The 26212-nt window shown below is 37.1% G+C and overlaps 1 protein-coding gene across 2 annotated transcripts in view; it reads right to left on the reverse strand.

The window, feature by feature from the left end:
* RFX7 (regulatory factor X7) overlaps nt 1–26212 on the reverse strand; it is a 121294-nt gene that overhangs the window by 35037 nt on the left and 60045 nt on the right. Inside the window, exons 2-3 of one of the 2 annotated variants that reach the window (XM_049905240.1) lie at nt 22961–22994; nt 746–828 (exon numbers count right to left, since the gene is read on the reverse strand). In XM_049905240.1, the coding sequence (XP_049761197.1) occupies nt 746–828; nt 22961–22994 (117 nt within the window). Of the gene's footprint in view, nt 1–745; nt 829–22960; nt 22995–26212 lie in introns of those variants that run through there. The other variant, XM_049905241.1, reaches the window with a different exon arrangement.

The following is a 26212-nucleotide window of genomic DNA, read 5'->3' on the forward strand; positions in this document are numbered from 1 at the left end:
CTCTGATGTTCATCTCAGTTAACTGTGAGGGTAGTTCATTTAGTTCCAAAGAAAATACTGAGAAACCTTCTGGAACATACAATGATTTAAATAGTTATGAAATCTGGTCTGAGGTAAAAAAGGTTAAAGTAAAAGGCTTTTTATTCCATTTCCTTTGATACGCAAACTTAATTTTAAAGTAAGAATGTTAGGGATAACTTACATGAATTGAGTAATACTTAAAAGGGCAAGGAAACTCTTTTAAGAACAGAAGGGATCAGTGAACTTCTCTTCATATTCTCCAGATAAGACTTTCAAATATTTTTATTAATGAAAATACTATAATACCCCAACAATTAAAATACCTTAAATTTACACGAATCAATGTTCTATAAAGAAATCTCACTTTTTTTTGTTTTAAAACTCCTGCACTTTAACCCTCATAACACTTATCTGCTTATTCTTTGGTTTTCTGTTCAATTTTCACAATCCTATGAATTGTGCAACTGTATCCATCTGTCTATAAAATATAACCCAAATTGCATTTCACAGAATTTACCCAGATGCATGAATGAACTGGCAAAAACTGCAGATAAACACTTAACCAAATATGAACAAAAACTAAAAACATTTACTGTTTTGCCATTCCGTTTTCTGACGGTTCCAGGAATAGCATAAAACAACAGCCATTGTAACACATACACCAGCACACGCACTCCTAGGGGTGCCCGTAAGCACCATAACCGGGCAAACAGAGGCCATTCACCTTTTCTCTCCGTTGCTGACGCCGGAAGGCAGCTGCAGATAGAGGTAGAGTTTCTCTAGGTCTGTAAACTTCTCAACTTCTTGCTGGTTACAGAGGGTTCAAAAAGAAAGACCATTAAAAAAACACTTGTTCTTCCCCCAACAAAATTTACTAGTGCCTCCCTAAAAAAAGATTGTCTAAATTTAAACTAGATTAAATGACTCACCTGCCAAAGAGAACAAAACCAAACTAAAAACTAAACCCAATGCCATCAAGTCAATTCTGACTCACAGCGACCCCATGGGACAGAGTAGAACTGCTCCATAGAGTTTCCAAGGAGCGTGGATTCAAACTGCTGACCCTTTGGTTAGCAGCTGTAGCATGTAGCCACTACACCACCAGGGTTTCCCTAAAGAGAACAAATGTAGGCTTTTTTCTCATAACTAAAATAATACAATTAAACTGCCTAATAAATTCATTGCAATATGAAAAATTAGTTAATAAGAGAAAATGGTACTTTGCTAATAATCCTTCTATTTTCAGTATAAATATGATCACAGATTAACACAGACGAAAGTTTCTCATTTTTCCTCTCATTTGATGAAGGAAGGGAGCATCTCAGGAGAAGTACTGGCCTGGGAGTTAAGAGCAACAGCTATGAGCTAACTGGCTATGAGGCTTTGGTGCTCCGGCACATTTTCTTCACCACTGTAAAATGATAAGATGATTTCTAGGATCCTTTTCTAGTTGTCAAATATTAGAACATGTGAGACTGATGATGCTACTGTCACCTGTGGATGGGATTAAGATGAAAAATACCTAAGTGCAGCGACACTTTCTGCTGTAATTATTCTTTGACTTGCGACAGTGGCTGCTAGAACCTACTTCTAAGATTCCCTATTACTATTGTTTCTGCAACTATGTCACTTTGTTTTTAAATGCATTCTTTAAAATAATTTCTGTTTCCCTTTGTAGTTTTCTTTCCCAGCTGAGTTTGCTGCACAGCAGCTTCAAATGTGCCACAAATCCTATTAAAATAAAAATATTCATAGTGGCACCAGAAGAAAACAAATCATAAAAATTAGAGCTGAACTAAATGAAATAGAAAACAGAAAAACAATTGAAAGAATTAACAAGACCAAAAGCTGTTTTTTTGAAAAACTCAACAAAATTGATAAACCACTGGCCAAACTGACAAAAGAAAAACAGGAGAGGAAGCAAATAACCCGAATAAGAAATGAGATGGGCAATATTACAACAGACTCAACTGAAATTAAAAGAATCATATCCGATTACTATGAAAAACTATAGTCAAACAAATTTGAAAACCTAGAAGAAATGGATGAATTCCTAGAAACGCACTACCTACCTAAACTAACACAAACAGAGGTAGAACAACTAAATAGACCCATAACAAAAGAAGAGATTGAAAAGGTAATCAAAATCTCCCAACAAAAAAAAGCCCTGGTCCAGACCGCATCACTGCAGAGTTCTACCAAACGTTCAGAGAAGAGTTAACACCACCACTACTAAAGGTACTTCAGAGCATAGAAAAGGATGGAATACTACCAAACTCATTCTATGAAGCCACCATATCCCTGACACCAAAAACACGTAAAGACACCACAAGAAAAGAAAATTGCATACCTATATCCCTCATGAACGTAGATGCAAAAATCCTCAACAAAATTTTAGCCAATAGAATTCAACAACATATCAAAAAAACACTTCACCATGACCAAGTGGGATTCATACCAGGTATGCAGGGATGGTTCAACATTAGAAAAACAATTAATGTAATCCACCACATAAATAAAACAAAAGACAAGAGTCACATGATTTTATCAATTGATGCAGAAAAGGCATCTGACAAAGTTCAACACTCATTCATGATAAAAACTCTCAGCAAAATAGGAATAGAAGGAAAATTTCTCAACGTAATAAAGGGCATTTATACAAAGCCAACAGCCAACATCACCCTAAATGGAGAGAGCCTGAAAACATTCCCACTGAGATCGGGAACCAGACAAGGATGTCCTTTATCACCACTCTTATTCAACATTGTGCTGGAAGTCCTAGCCAGAGCAATTAGGCTAGATAAAGAAATAAAGGGCATCCAGATTGGCAAGGAAGAAGTCAAAGCATCTCTTTTTGCAGATAATCTTATGCACAGAAAACCCTAAGGAATCCTCAAGAAAACTACTGAAACTAATAGAAGAGTTCAGCAGAGTATCAGGATACAAGATAAACTTACAAAAATCAGTTGGATTCCTCTACACCAACAAAAAGAACATCGAAGAGGAAATCACCAAATCAATGCCATTTATAGTAGCCCCCCCCAAAAGATAAAATACTTAGGAATAAATCTTACCAGAGATGTAAAAGACTTATACAAAGAAAACTACAGTACACTTCTGCAAGAAACCAAAAGATACTTACATACGTGGAAGAACATACCTTGCTCGTGGATAGAAAGACTCTACATTATAAAAATGTCTATTCCACCAAAAGCGATCTATACATTTAATGCAATTCCAATCCAAATCCCAAGTACATTCTTTAATGAGATGGAGAAACAAATTACCAATTTCATATGGAAGGGAAAAAGACCCCGGATAAATAAGGCATTATTGAAAAAGAAGAACAAAGTGGGAGGCCTTACTTTACCTGATTTTAGAGCCTATTATACCACCACAGTAGACAAAACAGCCTGGTACTGGTACAACAACAGATACATGGACCAATGGAACAGAATTGAGAATCCAGACATAAATCCATCCACATATGAGCAGTTGATATTTGAGAAAGGCCCTAAAACAGTTAAATGGGGAAAAGACTTTTTAACAAATGGTGCTGGCATAACTGGATATCCATCTGCAAACAAATGAAACAAGACCCATACCTCACTCCATGCACAAAAAATAACTCAAAATGGATCAAAGACCTAAATATAAAATCTAAAACGATAAAGATCATGGAAGAAAAAATAGGGACAACATTAGGAGCCCTAATACATGGCATGAATAGTATACAAAACGTTATAAAGGATGTAGAAGAGAAACTAGATAACTGGGAGCTCCTAAAAATCAAATACTTATGCTCATCCAAAGACTTCACCAAAAGAGTAAAAAGACTACCTACAGACTGGGAAAAAGTTTTTGGCTATGACATTTCCGATCAGCACCTATCTCTAAAATCTACATGATACTGCAAAAACTCAACTGCGAAAAGACAACCCAATTAAAAAATGGGCAAAGGATATGAATAGACACTTCACTAAAGAAGACACTCAGGTAGTTAACAGATATATGAGGAAATGTTCAAGATCATTAGCCGTTACAGAAATGCACATCAAAACTACAATGAGATTTCATCTCACTCCAACAAGGCTGCCATTAATCCAAAAAACACAAAATAATAAATGTTGGAGAAGCTGTGGAGAGACTGGAACACTTCTACACTGCTGGTGGGAATGTGAAATGGTACAACCACTTTGGAAATCGATTTGGCGCTTCCTTAAAAAGCTAGAAATAGAACTACCATATGATCCAGCAATCCCACTCCTTGGAATATATCCTAGAGAAATAAAAGCCCGTACACGAAGAGATAGGTGCTCACCCATGTTTACTGCTGCACTGTTTACAATAGCAAAAAGGTGGAAGCAACCAAGGTGCCCATCCATGGATGAATGGATAAGTAAATTATGGTATATTCACAGAATGGAATACTACGCATCGATAAACAACAGTGAGGAATCTGTGAAACATTTCATAACGTGGAGGAACCTGGAAGGCATTATGCTGAGTGAAATTAGTTGCAAAAGGACAAATATTGTATAAGAGCACTATTATAAGAACTTGAAAAATAGTTTAAACTGAGAAGAAAACATTCTTTCATGGTTACGAGAGGGGGGAGGGAGGGAGGGTGGGAGAGGGGCATTCACTAATTAGATAGTAGATAAGAACTACTTTAGGTGAAGGGAAAGACAGCACACATTACAGGGGAGGTCAGCACTATTGGACTAAACCAAAAGCAAAGAAGTTTCCTGAATAAACTGAATGCTTCAAAGGCCAGCGTAGCTGGGGCAGGGGTCTGGGAACCATGGTTTCAGGGGACATCTAAGTCAATTGGCATAATAAAATCTATTAAGAAAACACTCTGCATCCCACTTTGAAGAGTGCCATCTGGGGTCTTAAAAGGTAGCAAGCAGCCATCTAAGATGCATCAATTGGTCTCAACCCACCTGGATCAAAGGAGAATGAAGAACACCAAGGACACAAGGCGATTACGAGCCCAAGAGACAGAAAGGGCCACATGAACCAGCGACTACATCATCCTGAGACCAGAAGAACTAGATGGTGCCTGGCTACAACTGATGACTGCCCTGACAGGGAATACAACAGAGAATCCTTGAGGGAGCAGGAGAGCAGTGGGATGCAGACCCCAAATTCTCATAAGACCAAACTTAACGGTCTGACTGAGACTAGAAGGACCCCAGTGGTCATGGCCCCCAGACCTTCTGTTGGCCCGGGACAGGAACCATTCCCAAAGCCAACTCTCCAGACATGGATTGGACTGGACAATGGGTTGGAGAGGGATGCTGGTGAGGAGTGAGCTTCTTGGATCAGGTGGACACTTGAGACTATGCTGGCATCTCCTGCCTGCAGGGGAGATGAGAGGGTGGAGGGGGTTAGAAGCTAGCGAAATGGACACGAAAAGAGAGAGTGGAGGGAGAGAGCGGGCTGTCTCATTAGGGGGAGAGTAATTGGGAGTGTGTAGCAAGGTTTATATGGGTTTTTGTGTGAGAGACTGACTTGATTCGTAAACTTTCACTTAAAGCACAATAAAAATTATTAAAAAAAAAAAAACTAATGACAAGAAAAAAATACAGAAAAATTTTGGTGGTCTAATTCAAGCAAAACTCCATTGCAACTGAAAATGTGGACAGATATGGACATTTCTGGTGACAAAATTTATTCTTACATTAAAAAAAAAAAAACAACAATGCGAGTTGATTCTGACTCAAAGTGACCCTAAAGGACAGAGTAGAACTAACTGCCCCGTAGGGTTTCCAAGGAGCTACTGGTGGATTGGTACTGCAGACCTTTTAGTTAGCAGCCAAGCTCTTAATCTCTGCACCACCAGTACTCCTCACATAATAAAACAAACTTAAACAGATCCAATAAAACAAAGTTTAAGATGATATGACTCAGCCCATTCTTATTCTCACCAGAATTCATTCACAAAACATCCCAAATGTACATTTTTCCATTTCATTGCCTATGGGATATTTTCTAATTAGCTCTCCCTTCAATACTTTTTTTTTTTCAATACTACCTAGTAGATTTACCAGCTATATCCTGTGTAGCTCAAAGAAAAAAGAACAAAACAAACATTTCCTTCTCAATTGTTACTTATCATCATCCTTTCTCTGGTTCCTGAGTGTTCAGTTTTGGAGTGTCTCTCCTTAGTGCATTCCACACAAATCCTTTATTTAACCCTCAAATTCTCCCACTCTTCCAACCTCTTTTTATTTTCATTGCCACCACATTCACCTAGGCATTTAGCTTAGCTGTCCTTTCAACAATGAAGGAAAATTCATTTACTCATTGATTTATTCATTCATTCCATTCCCTGTCATGTTCCACAAATGATTTAAGATAGCCATGATTTTATGCTGTATATCACAAACTATACAAAGGCTAGAAATACACAGATGAACAAGACACAGCCCTTGCCCTTTCAGAGTTTACAATGATACCTGTATCACTGTTCAACTAGCCTACAACCTCCCACTGAATCTTAAAATGGTTGCTAAAATATATTTTGTCAAATATTACTAGTATCACCCACTTAGCCAATAACTCAACAATGCCTATCATATTAAATCCCCAAAAGGTTATATTATAATAATAAAACATAACTATCATCATAGAAAACCCTGGTGGCGTAGTGGTTAAGTGCTATGGGTGCCAGCCAAATGGTCGGCAGTTCGAATCCGCCAGGTACTCCTTGGAAACTCTATGGGACAGTTCTACTCTGTCCTATAGGGTCACTATGAGTCAGAATCGACTCGATGGCACTGGGTTAAGTATCATTATGGGTAAAGTTAGAAAACTGAATTAAAAACATCACTTTTGATAGGTAAGAATAATAAAAAAAAAAAAACCTCGTATTGTTGGAAGGCCTTGGATTCTAAATAGTTTTAAATGTTTACACATACTGGATAAAGGAGTAGAGAAGAAACCCCAGAATAGAGAAGAAATTCCACAAGAAATTCAGGAGATATTTGAAATTAGAGTATAGTGCCAGTGAGATGATTTAAGGAAGGATATCAAATTCCAAGTTTTGAAAAATATCAAACTTTTTTTTCTTACTTTTGCCATTTCAAACAATGAAATCTTACACTGGTTTTGCTATGTGAGGCTCAACATACAGTAGAAGAAAATATCTGGAGAGTATAAAAATTCTTGGGAACAGAATGACTGAAGTATGTACTGACGTCACTCCGGTTCAGCACAGCGAAGTTCACCGTGGAGATCTCTGGCTTTGGATGTCCCGTGTCATTCACTGCTAAGCACTGGCTTCCAAGACAATGCTCAGTGCTCTAGGAGAGGACCTAATTTCCTATTACTGTGGTTGAAAGTCTTGTCTGGAAGCTCCGAAGGACCTTTTTCGCACATGTTTTGATCTTTGCAAGAAGATATCAGAAAAGAACTTAAATGCCAAAGACATTTCAGGAAACCACTTTGGAGAATTTTTAGTAAAAATCTCCCTGTTTACTCCCAAACAAGTGAGCAGAGCTTGCCTATCATTGTCCCATTTTCACAGGCGTACATTATGAAGCTGGCTCCCCTGAACCTCTGGCTATGAAAACAAAGCAATGGCACAGAACTGATGTTGTAAATGATGTACTGCGCTTTCACCGTTCATGTCCTGGAGAGAAAAGCTTGTATTAAACAATCAGAATAATATTCACTTTGATATTGCCTGATAAAGAGGAAAACAAAGGTATAATGCAAGATATACAAGATCAAGTTACTTTTGGAGGTTTTCAAGGTGAAGTTTGGAATTTGAATCCTACCACTGAACCCCCTTCCATTCAGGAGCTCTGGCTGATGAAGAATATCCACAAAAGGAACTAGCATCACAGCACCATCTAGTTCCTTCTCTGAGGTGAGAGCAAGTCAAGTGATGAGAACACGTGACAAAGAGGATGCTCATCACATGCCCCGTTTGCTCACCTCCTTTCCCAGCTTCCCTTGCAGTGAACTTGGGGCCAAGTGGTTTGCCCATGCACTGAGCAGAAGTGATGTATTACACTTTTCGGCTGGCTAGTTAAGAATCAGCATGTCACCTGCACCCCTTTCCCCCTCTCTTGCCACCCTGAAAGCCATGTGTGTCCCTGGCAAGGCTGCAACACAGCAGTTGTCTCTGTTGATGTGGGTGCCTTAAGGGCTATATACACAGAGCAAGGGCCTCCAATGACTGGTGCTGTATATACTGTGAGTAAAATTAATTTTTGTGGCTAGGCTATCAATATTTAGGCTTATTTCATTACGCCAGCACAGCCTGCCCCATCCTGATTAGTGCAGAAAGTTAAGACACTTCCCTCTTCCCTCTAGCACTTCTGAGAGAACTGAAGATCCCTCTTATATATGGAAATTAAAATGTAGGAAGTGGAAAAAAAGGGCTCCTCCCTATAATTACAAAAGCTTCCATTCATGCATTTTTAGAATAGTATTTAACATTTTGAAATTTCAAATTATATTAACTAAAAGTATAAGGTATTTATGTTTATCAAATGGGGCATGGGCTGAAGAAGACTGAGCAGCACCCAGTTTAGAATATACAGCCTTCAAGCTTCCTGCCACTTAATTTTTACTCAGTTTTTTAAAACGTGGTTAAAAACTCAACTCCAGTAGGTCTTCTACACATAATCCTAAAATGTCCGTCTGTTCCTCTACTTTGGGCCACATCATTTGCTCAATACAGTGCTCAATTTCTACTCAGCTACAAAAGATCCTGGTTTATCCAACTCAGTCCCCCTTTGAGGCAGAGTCCTGAAAGATAATGCCCATTTAACATTTTACATTTAAAATTCTAAAGTGTTTCAAAGAAAAGGGGTACCCATGTATCACTACCCATATGTAAAAGATGCTAACCTTTTGCCATATGTTATACCTGGTATCATTCATTCATTCTTTTTAACAGCGTATACAACAATATCGTATGGACTAAAACCATAGTTTATTAATTTTTTCATTGATAGACAAATAGTTATTACAGTTTCACTATTTCAAACAGTGATGCAATGAAGATTCTTACTTCTGACAACTATTGTCAAATTATACTCCCAGTTACGTCAATTTATATTCTCAATGGCACCATCAAAATTTCTCCACATCTTTGCTAAAACGTAAGTTTTAAATTTTAGCTAATCTTGTGGGTATAAAAAAGTATCCCCTTGTTTTATTTCACCCTTTTTGATTGATGGTGAGACTGGGCATCTCTTCATATTATTTATCATTTATGTTTAATATAGTGGTTCTCAAAATTTCACAAGCAACAGAACCACTGGTAGGGCTTGTTAAAACAAAGAATAAGGGGTCCACTTCCAGAGTCTGATTTAGTAAGTCTGGAATTGGGCCAGAGATTATGGATTTCTAACAAGTTCCCAGGGGATGCTGAGACTGCGCAAGGAACTGCTCATTCACTCCGTCTGCCCTTCCCTATTTCAATGCCATAAGATATTCTACCTTTTTTTAAAAAAAAGTTTTGTCTTTCACGCAGGTCTTTAATTCCTCTAGAATTTATTTTTCTGTAATATATGAAGTAGGAATTTATTTAAAAATCCTCCACAAGTTAGCTACAAATTGTCCCAGTGCCATCTACTGACTACCGATTTCAATGCCGTTATCTGTCATGGGATTCTTGTTTATTACATCTTTTCAAAGATGTCATTTTTACTTTCAGCATTTCAAAATATTGTTTAATTTGAAATCTAATTAAAAAAAAAAAAAGGCAATTTATCCTTGAGTGGGTCAGATAGCAAAATGTATGATTCACTGACTATTCCAGACTTTGTCAAGATGATGGTCTACATTAAGACTGTACTAGTTGATAAATGCAAAATGAGATTTATTTCATATACAAATATCACCCAGTAAAGGAATAAAAGTAGCTCTGGTGGGGCTTTTACAAATCTGAAGTCAACTGGCAAGTCTTCCACAGACAAACTAATAGGTGATAAGGATACAAATTTACAGTATATGTATTATAGATGAATGAAATAGCTATTTGAACTTGATTGGCTCTTCAAATCTAATCTATCTGAAGCAGTAGGATATGGTGGTAAGGTATAAAATCCATTGCCTTTGAGTCAATTCCAACTCAAAGTGACCCTATAGGACAGAGTAGAACTGCCCCATACGGTTTCCAAGAAACAGCTGGTGGATTCAGCCTGCTGATTTTTTGGTTAGCAGCCAAGCTCTTAACCACTGTGCCCAGGGGTCCATGGTAAGGTATTGGATACAGAGTTAGAACACTGTTATCTGTGTTCTAGGTTTGCCATTCATTAGCTTTGTGATACTGGGCAAGTCATTCAAGCTGAGTAGCAATTTTTAAATTATTTAACAATGACAGAATACTCATAAAAATTTTCTGAGCATTAAGTGAAACAATTTATAAAGCACTTCTATGATAGGTATTATTATTACATAAATGCTAGTGTTTTTAAATATACGATTACTTAATATCAGGTCTTTGGCAGAAAAGAGTTTATAATTCAAATTCTATCAAGTACACAATTTCCTATTTGAAAAACTAAGTTATTTCTATCTTAAGAAATTCAGGAAATACTTAACCATTAACTCAGGAGGTACACATAAGAGCGAGGCTCTGCAACTTTCTCTTTAAGTATCAGACGTGACTACGAGTTACTGAAGACAACTCCAGCAGCACAGGCTCTCCTCAGGGTGAGTGCAAGGATGCAGTCCAAGTTAGAGAATATTTCTGACAATGGTTTTACGACTAGAGTGAAAGAAATTAATCTAAACAGACTAGGTCAGGCTGGGCTTGGTATAAACTGTGTAACTTTCTTCATCTTCTGTCATAAAAAAACACCTGAAACGGTGTTCTGTATTTCAAATACTGAGTTAATTTTTGATGTCCCTGCTTGTCTGCTCAGGACATCTGCTTCTTAACTGTTGATACATACCAGGTGGATTACAGAAAACCAGGTAGAATTTTGAACGTCTTATCATCAGAGCTTCAAGACTTTCAAGCAAACATAAGGACACATGTTCCCACTGTTTGCTGGCATAGAGCACACTATAAAGCCAGAAGACATCTCCTGTTTTAGGGGCCTTCCTTGAAAATGTGAATTACTGGGTGTACTCCATAACTTCTCAAAGGTTAATAAAGAGTGATTTCTCCTACTTGAAATCAACTTCTCTGAAGTCACATTCCCTGTTATGAGAATCTTCCCTCTCAGGCGTTATTCAGGTTTTTACAAGGTTACAAAGCTGGAGAAGGGCTGAAGCTTGTAAAGACCTTAAACAATTAAGGACTTATCCGAGGAGCTTTCATGTACATCCTTGATGGTGAAATCATTATCTTCATTTCCAGAAGCAGAAACTCTCCTGTTGAGACTTATGAACACCTTTCAAAGAAGTGACCAGGTTGACAATGGCTGAGTTCTGAGGGAAGATAAGCAACCTTCAGATCCATTACTAACACATCCATCACTAGTCTGTCAAATTTTACATTTCAAACTGGTACCAGGAAAAGCTGCTGCTGCTGCTTTTTTTTTTTAAGCATTTTAATTTTATTTAGAATAGTCAGTTCAAAATCCAAACACCTAAATTCTCCAGTTTAACTGTTTCTTCAGTTAAGTTTACCATGTATGCAGGGAAAATACCTATACTGATAGGGTAAATTATGCTTAAATTTGTCTGCCCTTGATTTCATGACTTAAAATACAAAGCTGGAAAAATCAAAATACTATAAAAATTTATTTGCTTTGTGTAAGAGCACTTATTTGTGTATTATGTCATCTTTGAATATAAAGATATTAATGAAAACAGTATTTCTTTCAGGAAATGGTGAGAGATTGCCTTCATATTCTTTCCTATTCCTCTTTGTCACCAGTAAAATGAATTAGAAAGCTAGCTGACAACGATCAGGACATTCTGTATAATTATGAAAGAGAGAAGTTACTGGAATTCATGATTTGGGCTGTACTGGCAACTTAGTCCCTCCATAAAAAACTTGTCACCATCAAGTCGATTCTGACTCATAGTGACCCTATAGGACAGTGTAGAATTGCCCCATAGGGTTTCCAAGGAGCACCTGGTGGATTCAAACTGGTGACCTTTTAGTTAGCAGCCGTAGCACTTAGCCACTATGCCACCTGGGTTTTCATTATTTAGTCCCTAAAATAACTCATGAGTTTAATGCAAAAAAAAAAAAAAAGTAAAGAGAATAAAAAAGGTTAAGAGATTACTTTTTGTAAGACTCAAAAAAATAAATGAATAAAACAGTTAGTCCTAAACAGAGCAATTAAGCAAGAAAAAGAAATAAAAAGGTATCCAAATCAGTCAGTAAGAAGTACAACTCTCTTTTTTCACAGGTGACAAGATTCTACAGAAAACCCCAAAGAATCCACAAGAAAGCGATCAGAGCTAATATATGAATTCTGCAAAGTCACAGGTTCCAAAGTTAACACACAAAAATCAGTCAAGTTTCTACACATCAGCGAAAAGCATTCTGAAAAGAAAATTAAGGAAACAATTCCATTTACAGTAGCATCTAAAAGAATAAAATACCTAAGAATAAATTTAAACAGGGTAGTGAAAAATTAGTACATTTAAAACTATACAACATTACTGAGAGGAATTAAAGACTACCTAAATAAATGGAAAGATATATCATGTTCATGGATTGGAAGACTTAAAACTGTTAAGATGTTAGTGCTACCCAAAGCAATCTATAGATCCAATGCAATTCCCATCAATATTCCAACAGCTTTCTTTGCAGAAATGGAAAAGCCAATGCTCAAATTTACATGGAACTGTAAGGGGCCCTGAACAGCCAAAGCAATCTTGAAAAAGAAGAACAAAGTAAGAGGACTTGCAACTTCTGATTTCAAAACACATTATGAAGCTACAGTAAGTAATCAAAACAGCAATGACTGACATATAGTATAGACCAAATGGGACAGAATTAAGAGTCCAGAAATAAACCTGTACATCTATGGTCAGTTGGTTTTCGATGAGGGTGCTAAGTCCATTCAATAAGGAATGGATACTTTCTTTAATAAATGGTGCTGGCACAGCTGGATTTCCACATGCAGAAGAATGAAGTTGGACCCATACCTCACACTATATATGAAAATTAACTCAAAACGGATCAAGAACCTAAATGTAAGAAGTAAAATCTTAAAATTCTTAGAAGAAAACATGGAGATAATGCTGCGAGGTTTGGTTTTTAACAACAGATTCTTAGATATGACACCAAAAATACAAGCAAAAAGAGACAGATAAATTGGACTTCATCACACAAAGTTAAAAACTTTTGTGCATCAAAGGACTTTATCAATAAAGTGAACAGACAACCTACAGACCGGGAGAAAAAAATTTCTGAACCCTACATCTGGTAAGAGTTTAATATTCAGAATACATAAAGAACTCCTACAACTTAACAAAAAAGACAAACAACCAAATCAAAATATGGACAAAGAAATTTCATAAACAATTCTCCAAAAAAGATATAAAAATAGCCAACATACATCACATGAAAAAATGTTCAACATCATTAGTCATTAGGAAAATGCAAATAAAAACCCATAATGAGATACCACTGCATCCCCACTAGGATGGCTATGATAAAGGAAAAAAAAAGAAAGAAAACAACAGGTACTGGGCAAGGATGTGAGAAACTGGATCCCTCATCCACTCCTGATGGAAATGTAAAATGGTGCAGCAGATATGAAAAAGTCTGGCAATTCCTCAAGAAGTTAAGCAGGAAATTACCATACGATACAGCAATTCCATTCCTAGGTATGTGCCTAAAATACTGAAAGCAGGAACAAGCAGATATTTGGTAGACCAATGTTCACACTGAAGCACTATCTGAAAACAAAGTGTGGTATATACATACACTGGAATATTTAAAACATTAAAAAAAACAAACACCGAACCAGTTGCTGTGGAGTCAGTTCTGACTCAGTGTGGCCCCAATGTGTCAGAGTAGAACTGTGAGCCATAAGGTTTTCGATGGCTGATTTTTGGGAAGCACATCACCAGGCCTTTCTTCTAAGGCATCTCTGGGTGGACTCAAGCCTCTAACCTTTTAGTTTATAGATGAGCATGTGAACCAAGTGCACCACCCAGAGATGCTGTTATCACAGGGTATTGTATGAGGTGCCTGAAGTTTTGGTAGGAAAAAAGAGGAATTTTGAAACTTTTTGTTACACATATGTACCAACAGACTCCGGTGGGGACGCTGGAGCATAATAAGCAGTACTTCATTGGTACCACTAAACACTTAGATAGGCTTGCAGGAGGTGCCAAGAAAAAAAGAAATTCATACTAACTACCAAAAATTCAGACACACTCAGTGATTCAGCATGTGTTAGTTGTCCAGTGCTGCTATAACAGAAATACCACAAGCGCATGGCTTCAACTAACAGAATTTTGTTCTCTCAAGGTCTAGGAGGCTAGAAGTCCAAATTCAGGGCACCAGCTTCAGGGGAAGGCTTTCTCTGTTGGCTCTGGAAGAAGGCCCTTGTCATCAATCTTTCCCTGGACTTGGAGCTTCTCCATGCAGGAACCCCAGGCCCAGAGGACATGCTCCACTCCTGGTGCTGATTTCTAGGTGGTATGAGATCCCCATGTCTCTCTGTTTACTTCTCTCTTTTGTATCTCAAAAGAGATTGGCTTGAACTGTAGATCAATCTTTTAGATTGAGTCTACCTAACTGCCACTAATCCCATCTAATTAACATCATAGAATAGGGTTTATGATACACAGGAAAATCACATCATATGACAAAATGGTAGACATCACATATTAGTTGGAATCATGACCTAGCCAAGTTGACAGCATGCTACCATTAATGAAAACATATGGCATCTATACAAATTTCAAAGCAGAAAACTGGGTCACCAAAGGGTTAAATGACTAAAATCTGAAAAAAATAGAGAACGACTATTTCCAGAAACTAGCCAATAAAGGGCTCAGAACTCTTATACCTGAGAACAGAGGAGCCAATGAGCCCATTCCTATGTCTAGCCTGGCTTTCAGTCTGAACGCAACATTTGGATTGTGGGACTGGGAGGAGAAGGTAAGCAGATCATGGCAGTACTGCTGAGCTGAAGAGACAGAGATCAGTGACTGCGGAGGCAAAGTACCAAATGGAAGGAAGATAAAGATCTTCAAACTCTATACAAATCCCTATGTTGATCTGGAGTCCACTGATAAATACTGAACTGTATATGTGTAAAACAAAACTCATGAGGCCGGGCAAAGAAATATCAGGGAGCTGTAACGAACTGGGAGATGTTCCAGCTCTAACCAGAAAAAGGTGGAATTCTCAGTAAACACCCAAAGAATGCTGTATAGACATCATATGGGTTAACATTTCAGTATTAAAGCTGAATTAGCTCTAGAGTAAATGCCATTCTAGACCTGCTCCCAACAAAGCTTAAAAGCAAGCCTGAAAAGAATCAAATTAATCTGCAAGTAACATAAATGCCTACTAAAACAGAAAATACACACACCAAAAAATGAAACAATAAAATTCACAATGTACACACCTAAAAAACATTACAAGATATGCAAAGAAACAGAAAACATGACCCATAACTACAACAAAAATCAGGAAAAAAATAAACCAAAAAGTAACAGAAGTAATAGAATTAGCAAACAAAGATTTAAAAACAGGTATTATAAATATGCCCAACGATTTAATGGGAAAATGAACATTATGAGAAAGGAAATAGAGGACATTAAAAAAGAATCAACTAAAACCTCTAGAACTGAAAAAAATACAATATCTAAAACAGAAAATTCACTGAATGAGATTTACTGCAGTTTAGACACTTTGGCAGAAAAAAAATTAGGAAATACGATAATACAGACATATAAATGATCCAAAATGAAGCAAAAGGGGGGGGGAACCCAACATGCATTCAGTGACCTGTGGGCTACAGTGAATATAACATATGCATAATTTGAGTCCCAGGATGAGGGGGACAAAGAAAGGCCTTAGAGAAACAATGGCAGGAAAATTTTAAAATTTCATTAAAAAACTAAACCCACAGATTCAAGTAAGTTCAGTGAACCATAAACAGGATAAAGACAAAGAAAACGATATCAAGGCTATCAGTCACAATGCTGAAAACCACTAATAAAGAAAACAAGTCTTTTTAAAAAAGCTATAGAAAAAAAAGGGACACATGACTCACAGGGAAACAAGAACAACAACAAACATCTCAACAGAGACTATGCGAGCTAGGAGACAATGAATCACCATCACTAAAGAGCTGAAAGAAAACTGCCTAACTAGAATTCTATACCCAGTAAAAATACCCTTTGCAAATAAAGGGATATAAAAGACTTTTTTCAGAGAAAATAAAACAATGCAATTAACTGATAGCAGACCTACACCACAAGAAAAGCAGCAAAATGGTATATACATATTCAACCATATAGGTAGTTACAAGACAGAAACTGGCAGGCTGGATAAGAAAGGCATAAATATATGATACCAACAAAAAACATGCTGTAAAGACACAGATTGTTTAAAAGCAAAAAAATAGGGAAAGATATACAATGTAAATAAAAACTACTTATAAAAAAGCTGGAGGAGCTATACTAATATCAGACAGAGTGGACTTCAAAGCAGAATACCAGAGATTAAAAATGGAAATATTGTAATAATAAAAGAATCAACTCATCAAGACATCACAATCCCAAAAACCTGAGAACAGGGCTTCTAAACATACGAGACAAAACCTGACAGAACCAGAGAGGAGAAAAAAAATCCACAATCAAAGCTGGGAGATTTTAAAGTACATCTCCTAGTAATGAAAATAACCAACCCGTTGCCGTCAATTCCGACTCATAGCAACCCTACAGGGCAGAGTAGAACTGCCTCATAGGGTTTCCAAGGAGCAGCTGGTAGATTCAAACCGCTGACCTTTTGGTTAACAGCTGTAGCTCTTAACCACTGTGCAACCAGGGCTCCAGAAAAAAAAAAAAAGAAGAAAATCAGAAAAGATGTATGTTTTGAAAAACAGCAATAACCAACCAGACCTAATTGACATATAAAGAACACTTCACCCAATGATAGCAGAATATACAATATTTTCAAGTAGACATGAAACATTCACCTAGATAAAATAAATTTCAATAAATGGCCAACTATTTGGAAACTGATCAGCACACATCTATATACTCCAGGATTAAAAAAAATAAATCAGAATGGGAAATAGAAAACAATTTAATTATATGATAATGAAAACACAAACTAACAAAATTCATGGGATGCAGGTAAACCAGAGCTTAGAGGAAAATTTACAGCTTTAAATGCATTCAATAATAAAAAAATAGTAATAAAAAAAAAGTAACTTAAAAATCAAGGTAAGTGAAAGGAAGAAAATAACATAGATTAGAGCAGTGTCATGGAATGAATTATGTCCCCCCAAAAATGCGTGCATCAACTTGGTTACACCATGTGTGGTTGTCCTCCATTTTGTGATTGTAATTTTATGATGAGAGGATTAGGATGGGATTCTAACACCATGCTTACTCAGGTCACCTCCCTGATCCCAGGTAAAGGGAGTTTCCCTGAGGTGTGGCTTGCACCACCTTTTCTCTCTCAAGAGATAAAAGGAAAGGGAAGCAAACAGAGAGTTGGGGACCTCATACCACCAAGAAACCAGCACCAGGAGCAGAGTGCATCCTTTGGACCTGGGTCCCCATACCTGAGAAGCTTCTCAACCATGGAAAGATTGAGGACAAGGACCTTCCTTCAGAGCTGACAGAGAAAGACAGCCTTCCCCTGGAGCTGATGCCTTGAATTTGGACTTGTAACCTATTAGACTGGGAGAAAATAAATTGCTCTTTGTTAAAACCCACCGGACGTATTTCTGTTATAGCAGCACTAGGTAACTAAGACAAGCAGAAATTAACAAAATGGGAAATCGACAAGATAAAAACCAATGAAGCAAATACTTGATTTTTATGGAACTAACTAGAATTCTAGTTATTAAACTTCTACCTAATCAAGGGAAAGGGAGAAGATACAAATGACCATATCAAGCATGAAAGAGGAGTGATCGCTACAGATGATAATATATTAAAGCACAATAACGGAATATTACAAACAACTTTACACCAATAAACTCAGTAATATAGCAGAAATGAACAAATTTCTTTAAAGACACAAATTACCAAATCGGCAACAAGAAGAAACAGAAGAATTAAAGAGACCTGTAACAATTAAAGGAATCCCTGAGTGGTACAAATGGCTAAGGGTTGGGCTACTAATGGAAGGTTTTGAGAGGTACTTCGGAAAAAACATCTGGTGATCTACTTCCAAAAGATCACAGCCATTGAAAACCCTGTGGAGTGCAGTTCTACTCTGCAACACATGGGGTTGCTGCGGAGTCGGAACTGATTCCATGGCAACTGGTCTTCTTGGTTTATAACAAAGTAAGTTCGTAATTTAAAATACTGAGTAGTTCTATAACAAAGAAACTAAATTCGTAACTAAAGTCTCTCCCACATACGGTTTCACTGGTCAGACCTATAAAACGTTAAGAAATAATACTATTTTGAAACAAATTCCTTCAGAAAACAGAGGATGAAAGAACACTTCCAAACTCATTATATGAGATCAGCATTACCAAGATATAAAAAAAGATATTACATGAAAAAAAAAAAAAAAAGGACTGTTCAAAGAATACTATAAAACATTGCTAACAAAAAAAGAAGATCTAAACAAATGGAGAAATATTCCACATCCATGGGTGATACAACTCAATTTTGTTAAGATGACAATTCTTCCGAAGTTGATCTATACATTCAACACCATTACTATCAAAATTCTGGCAAGCTTATTAGTAGAAGTTGATAAGCTAACCTGAACATTTATATGGAAATGCACAGGATCTAAAATAATCAAATTAAGTTTGAAAAAAAGAATAAAGTAGAAAGACATACACTACCCAATTTCCAAGACCCTAGTGGCGGCATAAGGATAAATGTACAAATCAATGGAACACAATGGAAAACCCAGATATAAACCCTAAGATTTACGGTTAATTGATTTATGCCAAAAGTGCCAAGGGAACTCAGTGTGGAAAAGAACAGTCTTTTCAACTAATGGCGCTAGGACAACTGGAGATCTATATACAGGGATGGAGAAAAGGGGAAAGAAGAGAACTTTGCTCCTCACGCACACAGCACTGACCCACATGTAAGAGCTAAGACTATAAAACCTCTCAAACACAGAAGAAAATCTTTGTGATCTTGAGTTAGGCAAAGATTTCTGTGACATGACACCAAAATCATAACCAATGAAAGAAAAAAATTGATAAAATACACTTCATGAAAACGACAAATGTTTGTTCTTCACTGACATTATTAAGAAAATAAAGAGACAAGCCCCAGACCGAGAGAAAATATTTGGAAATTACATACCTGATGAAGGAGCTGTATCCAAAATGTGAAGACTCAACAGGAAGATAAACAACTCAATTTAAAAAATGGGCAAGAGATGTGAATCAGCATTTCGCCAAAGAAGATATAAGGATGGGTAACAGGCTCATGAAAAGATGCTCAACATTGTTAGTTACGCAGGACATGCAAATTAAAAACACAACGAGATACCATTACTTACCCAGTAGAATGTCTAGAATCAGAAAGACCAAAAATACAGGAACCTTTACATATTTCTAGTGAGAATATAAAATGCTACAGCCACTTTAGAAAACAATTTTGATAGCTCCTCAAAATACGAAACAAACTACCATGCAGAACAGAGCAATTCCACTCCTCTGTATTTACCCCCAAAAAAAGAAAACAGATGCCCACACAAAGACCTGTGAATATCCATAGTAGCATTATTTGTAATAGCTAAAATTGGAAACGATCTAAATATCCATCAACTGTGAATGAAGGACAAAATGTGGTATATACATACACGTAATACTATTTAGTCAATAAAAGAGAACTAAGAAAAAAAAAATTTTTTTTTTTTTACTGACACACGCTACACTGATGAACCTCAAAAATATGACAAAAAAAAAAAAAACAGACACAAAAGACTATATATTGTATGTTTCCATTTATATGAAATGTCCAGAAGAGGCAAATTTATAGATGCAAAATAGACTAGTGGTTGCCTAAGGCTAGGGGGTAGGGATGAGGATCTTACTGGGGGATGAAAATGTTCTAAAACTCATTTATGGTGATAGTTATACCACTCACTAAATTTACTAAAAATCGCTAAACTGTACATTTGAAAGGGTGAATTTTGTGATGTGCAAAATAAACCTCAATAAAGCTGTTTAAAAAGAAAGAAAGAAAAATAAACCAAGACTTGTTACAACATGAATGAGCCTCAAAATCATTATGCTAAGCGAAAGATCCCCACACAAATGGTCACATGTTGTATTATTCCATGTAAATGCAACTTCCAGAAAAGAAAAATCTATAAAGACAGGAAGCAGATCAGCAGTTGCCTGGGACTGGTGTTCCCGACAAGAAGCAAAGAGGGAGGGTCTAAATATGGTAGGGGAGGGGAAAAAACAGGTAAAAGAGATGTTACAGAGGCAGAATTAACAGAACTTGAGGACTGAAAGGACTATGGAGCAGCAAAATGGAGAAGAGCATCTGAGATGACTCCAGGGTATTAAGCCTGAGGGACTGTAGTGCCAGCTATCAACAGAAAGAACAATGAGACTGAAGAAGGAGCAGATTTAACAGAGGAGTTTAGTTCTGACATACTAGAGTTAAAAAAGGGGAACCTGGTGCCACAGTGGTTAAGTGCTTGGCTGTTAACCAAAAGGTTGGCAGATGGAAACCACCAGCCACTCTGCGGGGGAAAGATGTGGCAGTTTGCTTCTGTAAAGATTACAGCCTTGGAAATCCTACAGGACAGTTCTACTCTGACCTATAGAGTCGGAACTGGCTCAATGGCAATGGGTAGAATTAAAAAGAACAGTGGATGTAAAATCTAAAGTCCTGGGTTCAAGCTATGGCTCTATTACTCAGAGCTGAGATTAGATGAGATTTACTATTTTATATAAAAATACAGATCTTAATATTTTGCAAACATTTCATAAATGCCTTCCTGTTTTCTCTGCAGTGGGTAAGTGCCTACTCATCAAAAACACTCTCATCTACAAAGCTTCCTGACTGTCCCAGGCATTTAGCTGCTCATCATCTCTACCGATACACTTAACATACAGTGTGACCACACATTAATGAATACTGTACTTTATTTCATTATCAGGCTTGTCAGACCAGATGTTATCTTAGAAAACATGATCATTGCATTCACTTTATTATAGTATGATTACTTGCCATATAGCTTTTTGTCTACCTATTTTCTCACTTCTACTAACCAGTGAGCTGCTGGAGGGTGCAGTCAGCCTGATGAGATTAGCACCCTTGGGCAGTGCCTGGGGCCTAATGGGGGCTGGTCTATAGGGCAGGGCCTTCTCTGAAGCTTGCACCCAGCTCTGGCAGTGATACTTGGCCAAGTTCATGATCATCTTGGCTACGTCCTTCCAGTAATAAAGTTACCCGAATATCTACATCTCGGCCAACCGACTCATGCAGAGAATGGTCTGTGGCACGCACACACTCAATATGCAGGATGTGTTCTCTGCCCAGAGTGAAGACTGAGTCCACCGGCCGCACCTGGAGGTGAACTCTATGTGGCAGTTCTACTTTGTCCTATAGGTCACTAAGAGTCAGAACCGATTCCACAGCACCTAACAACAAACAAACAGGTCTAGGACTGGCAGCCAGAAGGTATTCAATAATTGTTTGCGTAAACTAAATGTAAGAGTATTAAGTTTCTTCACTTGTAAAAGGGGAGAAGACAAGATTACCTACTTCACAGGGCCATTGTCAGGCAAAAAAGAAGGAAGAAGGGAGGGAGGGAGGAAGGGAAGTAGGAGGGAAGGAAGGAAGAAAAGGAGGGAGAGAGGGAGGACTAAGTGGAAGATGAAAACAAGAAGAATACCCTATGTGTGTTCTTTCTCTGCTATTGGATTAAAAAGTGTGTTGTTGTGTAAAGGTGAAATCGATTTCTACTCATAAGGAACCTACAGAACACAGAAGAAATCCTACAGGATTTCCAAAGCTGTAATCTTTATGGAAGCAGATTGCCAAATCTTTTTCCCACACAGCAGTTGGTGGGTTTGAACCACCGACCTTTTGGTTAGCTGAGCTCTTTAACCACTGCACCACTGGGGCTCCTAGAAAAGTACAGAACTGATCAGGTCATTTCTCCTTTGAACTATTCCTATTTATTCATGTACCTAAAGATATCACAAACCATTTCAGCACCAGATGCTAAAAAAAGTCAGCCTGATGATTTATAAACAGGAAGACCCAAACCTGAATACCAGACGCTCTGATGCCACTGTTGGGCTAAGGAACTACAATCTAAATTTACACTATTACTGTTCCTTTAGTTCCTAAATACTAGCCACTCAAATATGGAACGTATGTTGTAGCAACAAAAACTAACCCATCAAGCATCTTAAAAACTTTTCTTTAAACACATTCTTATAATTTTTATAAATACAATCTAAATTTAAACTTCTGCTGTTGCTTTAATGCCTAAAGGTTAGCAACCCAGGTATGAAAAATATGCTATTGCAAAAAAAAACGAACTCATCAAACATCTAAAAACTTTTCTTTAAACAAAGTCTTATAGAGTTATTAAAAATTAGAACATAAAAATAACCCTCTACTATAATTAAACGTTTAAGTGATCTTTTCGGTAAAGGTCAGTAAACTTCAAAAACAATTACCTCAGATTGTGATTTCATTATTGATGAATTATAGGAAAGTATCTAGATATGGCTTATAACCATTTCATTAAACCTGGCTTAACTTTAAAATCAATGTTTACTTAAGAATAATATATTTTATGTAGTAGTAAAAGTCTTATTACAAAAGAACTTTAGAATTGGTTTATTTTACTTACCAAAATGCAGTCCACTTTAGATTGTACAGTTTTGCTAAAAGGAAAAAAAAGTTAGGTTAATAAGAATGAAAAGTTATATTGAAATGTATTTGAAATAAATGGATATAGTAATTAGTTTTCCCTTCTTTCCTGCTATAAAAACATTACGTGTAACTCCTTATTAAAATTAGGCATTGTACCCTATAAACGCCTCTTTCACAAAGCAAAACAAAAATCTCTTTCCTGTTCACTGTACTAAAAATTAAATCCTGAAGTACGATCAAAATATTTTGACTTCACTGCTGTAGTCAACCTACTGTATTACACTATAATAGATGGTCTGAAGAAACAATTACGTTTTTAACAGTATGTGAGGGCTGATATATTATTATATGGAGCAACAGGGTACAGAGTTTACAATCAGTTATAACTTTTACTGTCTGCTTGCCACTCTGGACGATGATCTGCTTAACACTTAAAGCCCATTGTGATGGAATATAATCTGTAGCTCTAAAGACTTGACATAAAGTAGACTGTCCTCTGTCACCCACACCCAGCCCCATGTACACATCACCCCAGCCCCCCGCCACCAGGAACAGGAGCCCTACACACAAAATAAGAGAGATTAACTAATATTAATTTACTTGGTAATCAATTAGAGAGGGGAGAAATTAATTTAAAAATAACTAACACAAAGCCATTACACACCAATTTAAATGAACTTCTAAATATAAGTGAACTGTGAACACAGAACATAAATGACACCAGTATAAAATAATTTAACTGAAAGTCATTGAGATTTTGTTACAACCACATGAAAGTGCAAACCCAATGACATGCAAAATGCTCATAGACAGTTCACACACAATCTCTAAAAGACGTTATAAACCAAATTATCTTCTAGGGATAAATAAATATAAACAAACGGTGGTTATCTGCCTTTCCACAGCCATACAGCTAAGCTACAGAGGAAGTAAAAATCAACATTTGTATCTTATTTCAGTTCACACAATCATTACCCTCAAAATTTTACACCTGCGCCTAGACTCCAACTTTCATGTTTTAAACAACAATGTATGACTGGATTCAACTGCAAAGTTCAGAATGACTAAGCAGAACAAGAAAAGTAATTGATTCCTCTAGGTAAAACGAAACAAAACCTGTTGCCATAAAGTCAATTCTGACTCATAACGACTCTATGGAAGAGGAGAACTGCCCCACAGGGTTTCCAAGGTACAGCTGGTGGATTTGAACTGCCAACATAGCTCTTTACCACTGCGCCCCCAGGGGTCCACCTCTAGGTAAGGGGGCCTAAAACCCCCTTCCCAGAATCCCACAGAAGATTTTCAGGGGTTTTTAATCTCCATTTGGGGTCACTTGTACAGCTTACCGTTGGCAGCTAATGTGTGCTATTTCTCTTTTCTCAATAAACCCGCAGGTTCCCAAGGTAACAGTAGTCTCATTCTATTGATCAAGAACTGCTATCAAAAGGTAATATATCCAGAATCCAACCATTTCTCACCACCATACCTTGGTCTAAACAACAATCAAGCCCTGCTTCTATCTTTACTCCCTACCCCCCTGCCAAGCACTATGGGCTATTCTCAACAGAACAGCCAGGGTGATCTTTTTAAAAAGTAGGTGCAAAGCCTTTACCTTGGCTGACAAAGCTCTGCGTTATTCAGTCCCCTGCTACTTTCTGAGTTCACCTCCTACTAGCTACTCCTCAGTCCTTCAGCTCCAGCTACACTGACCTCTATGCTGTTTTCCAAGCAGGAGCAGGGCCTTTGCATGGCTTTTTCCACCAGCCTCTAACTCTTCTCCTGTTCCTCACTTCCGTTATAGCTGCTCACGTTATCTTTACAGACAGTTCTTCCCTGGCTCTCCCATACAAAACTCTCCATCACTCTCTATTGCTTACACCTCGTTATTTTTCATCATTGCACTTATCACCAACCATATTATATTTTTATAAATTTGTTTACCGGCTATCTTCCTTGACTAGAATTTAAACTCCATGAGAGCAGGCTTTGTCTGTTTTGCTCACTGCTGTATTATCATCTGGTACATATTAGGCGCTCAATAAAATCTGTTGAATGAATAAATGACAAAAAATACATTCAGTCCTCCACATGAAGAAAATTCTTTGGAAAGACTGGAACTATTTATGAAAGGGTGTTTAGAGAAACTAATATGAAAGTGAAATTGTGAGTTTATAAATTACGGATCTCAACACAGTCCCCTTCCACCAGCAGCTGACTGCTCCATGTGATCTATGAAGAGGAGAGTTGTGTCTACCCATCACAACCACCCAACCGGGGAAATCTCCAAACACTGCATGTAAAAGACAGCCTTTTAAACAACTATAACATAAAATCAAAGCACTTCTAAGATAGACAGGAACCTTGGCAATTGCTTAATCCAACCCCTTGACTATTTTTACGTCATACTTAAACAAAACAGAACACCGATACAGACGGAGTTTAAGTCCCCTCTGTTCTGTCCAGCCTCTTTCTCCTCCCTACCATCCCAAAGACAACCACCATCATTAACGTACAGTTTCCCAGTTGATATTTCAATACTGATATTAAATATACAAATATCTATCAGTGACATATACCATTCCTTTGTGAGGTTTTTAAATGTTTATATAAATGCTATTACATTGGATATATTCTGCAATGTTTTCACTCAATATTGTTTCTGAGATCCATCCATGTTGATACACTTAGATGAAGTTAATTCAACCACTGGGAAGTATTTTATCGAATAAATATATCAAATTTATTCATCCATTCTTCTACTGAAAGACAATTCTGTGGTTTCTGGTTTTTCCACAAACAACGCTGCAAAAAATGTTTTTGTACACACTACCTGGTATATACATGCAAGAACTTCTCGATCAAATAAATATAGATGTGGATTTTCTGGGGCTTCTGAATGCACCATTTTGTTTTTATTATATATTACCAAAATCCTCTCCAAAGAACTTATATCAATTTATCCTTCCATCGGCAGCATGTGATAGTTCCTATTTTCCCATAACCTTAGACACACATACACACACTCACACACAATGTGTCATTCTAACAGACATGGAACGGTATTTCAGTTTTTTAAAAAATTGTCATTCTCTCAGTTACTAGCACTGTTGGGTACCTTTTTACCTGTTTATTTGCCATGTGGGTTTTCTTCCCTGTAAACTGCTGGTTCATAGTCTTTGCCTGTTTTTAAATGGAGTTGACTATTTCTTATTAAACTGTAGTAATTCTT

The sequence above is a fragment of the Elephas maximus genome, chromosome 13, assembly GCF_024166365.1.
Source record: "Elephas maximus indicus isolate mEleMax1 chromosome 13, mEleMax1 primary haplotype, whole genome shotgun sequence".
Taxonomy (NCBI): Eukaryota; Metazoa; Chordata; class Mammalia; order Proboscidea; family Elephantidae; genus Elephas; species Elephas maximus.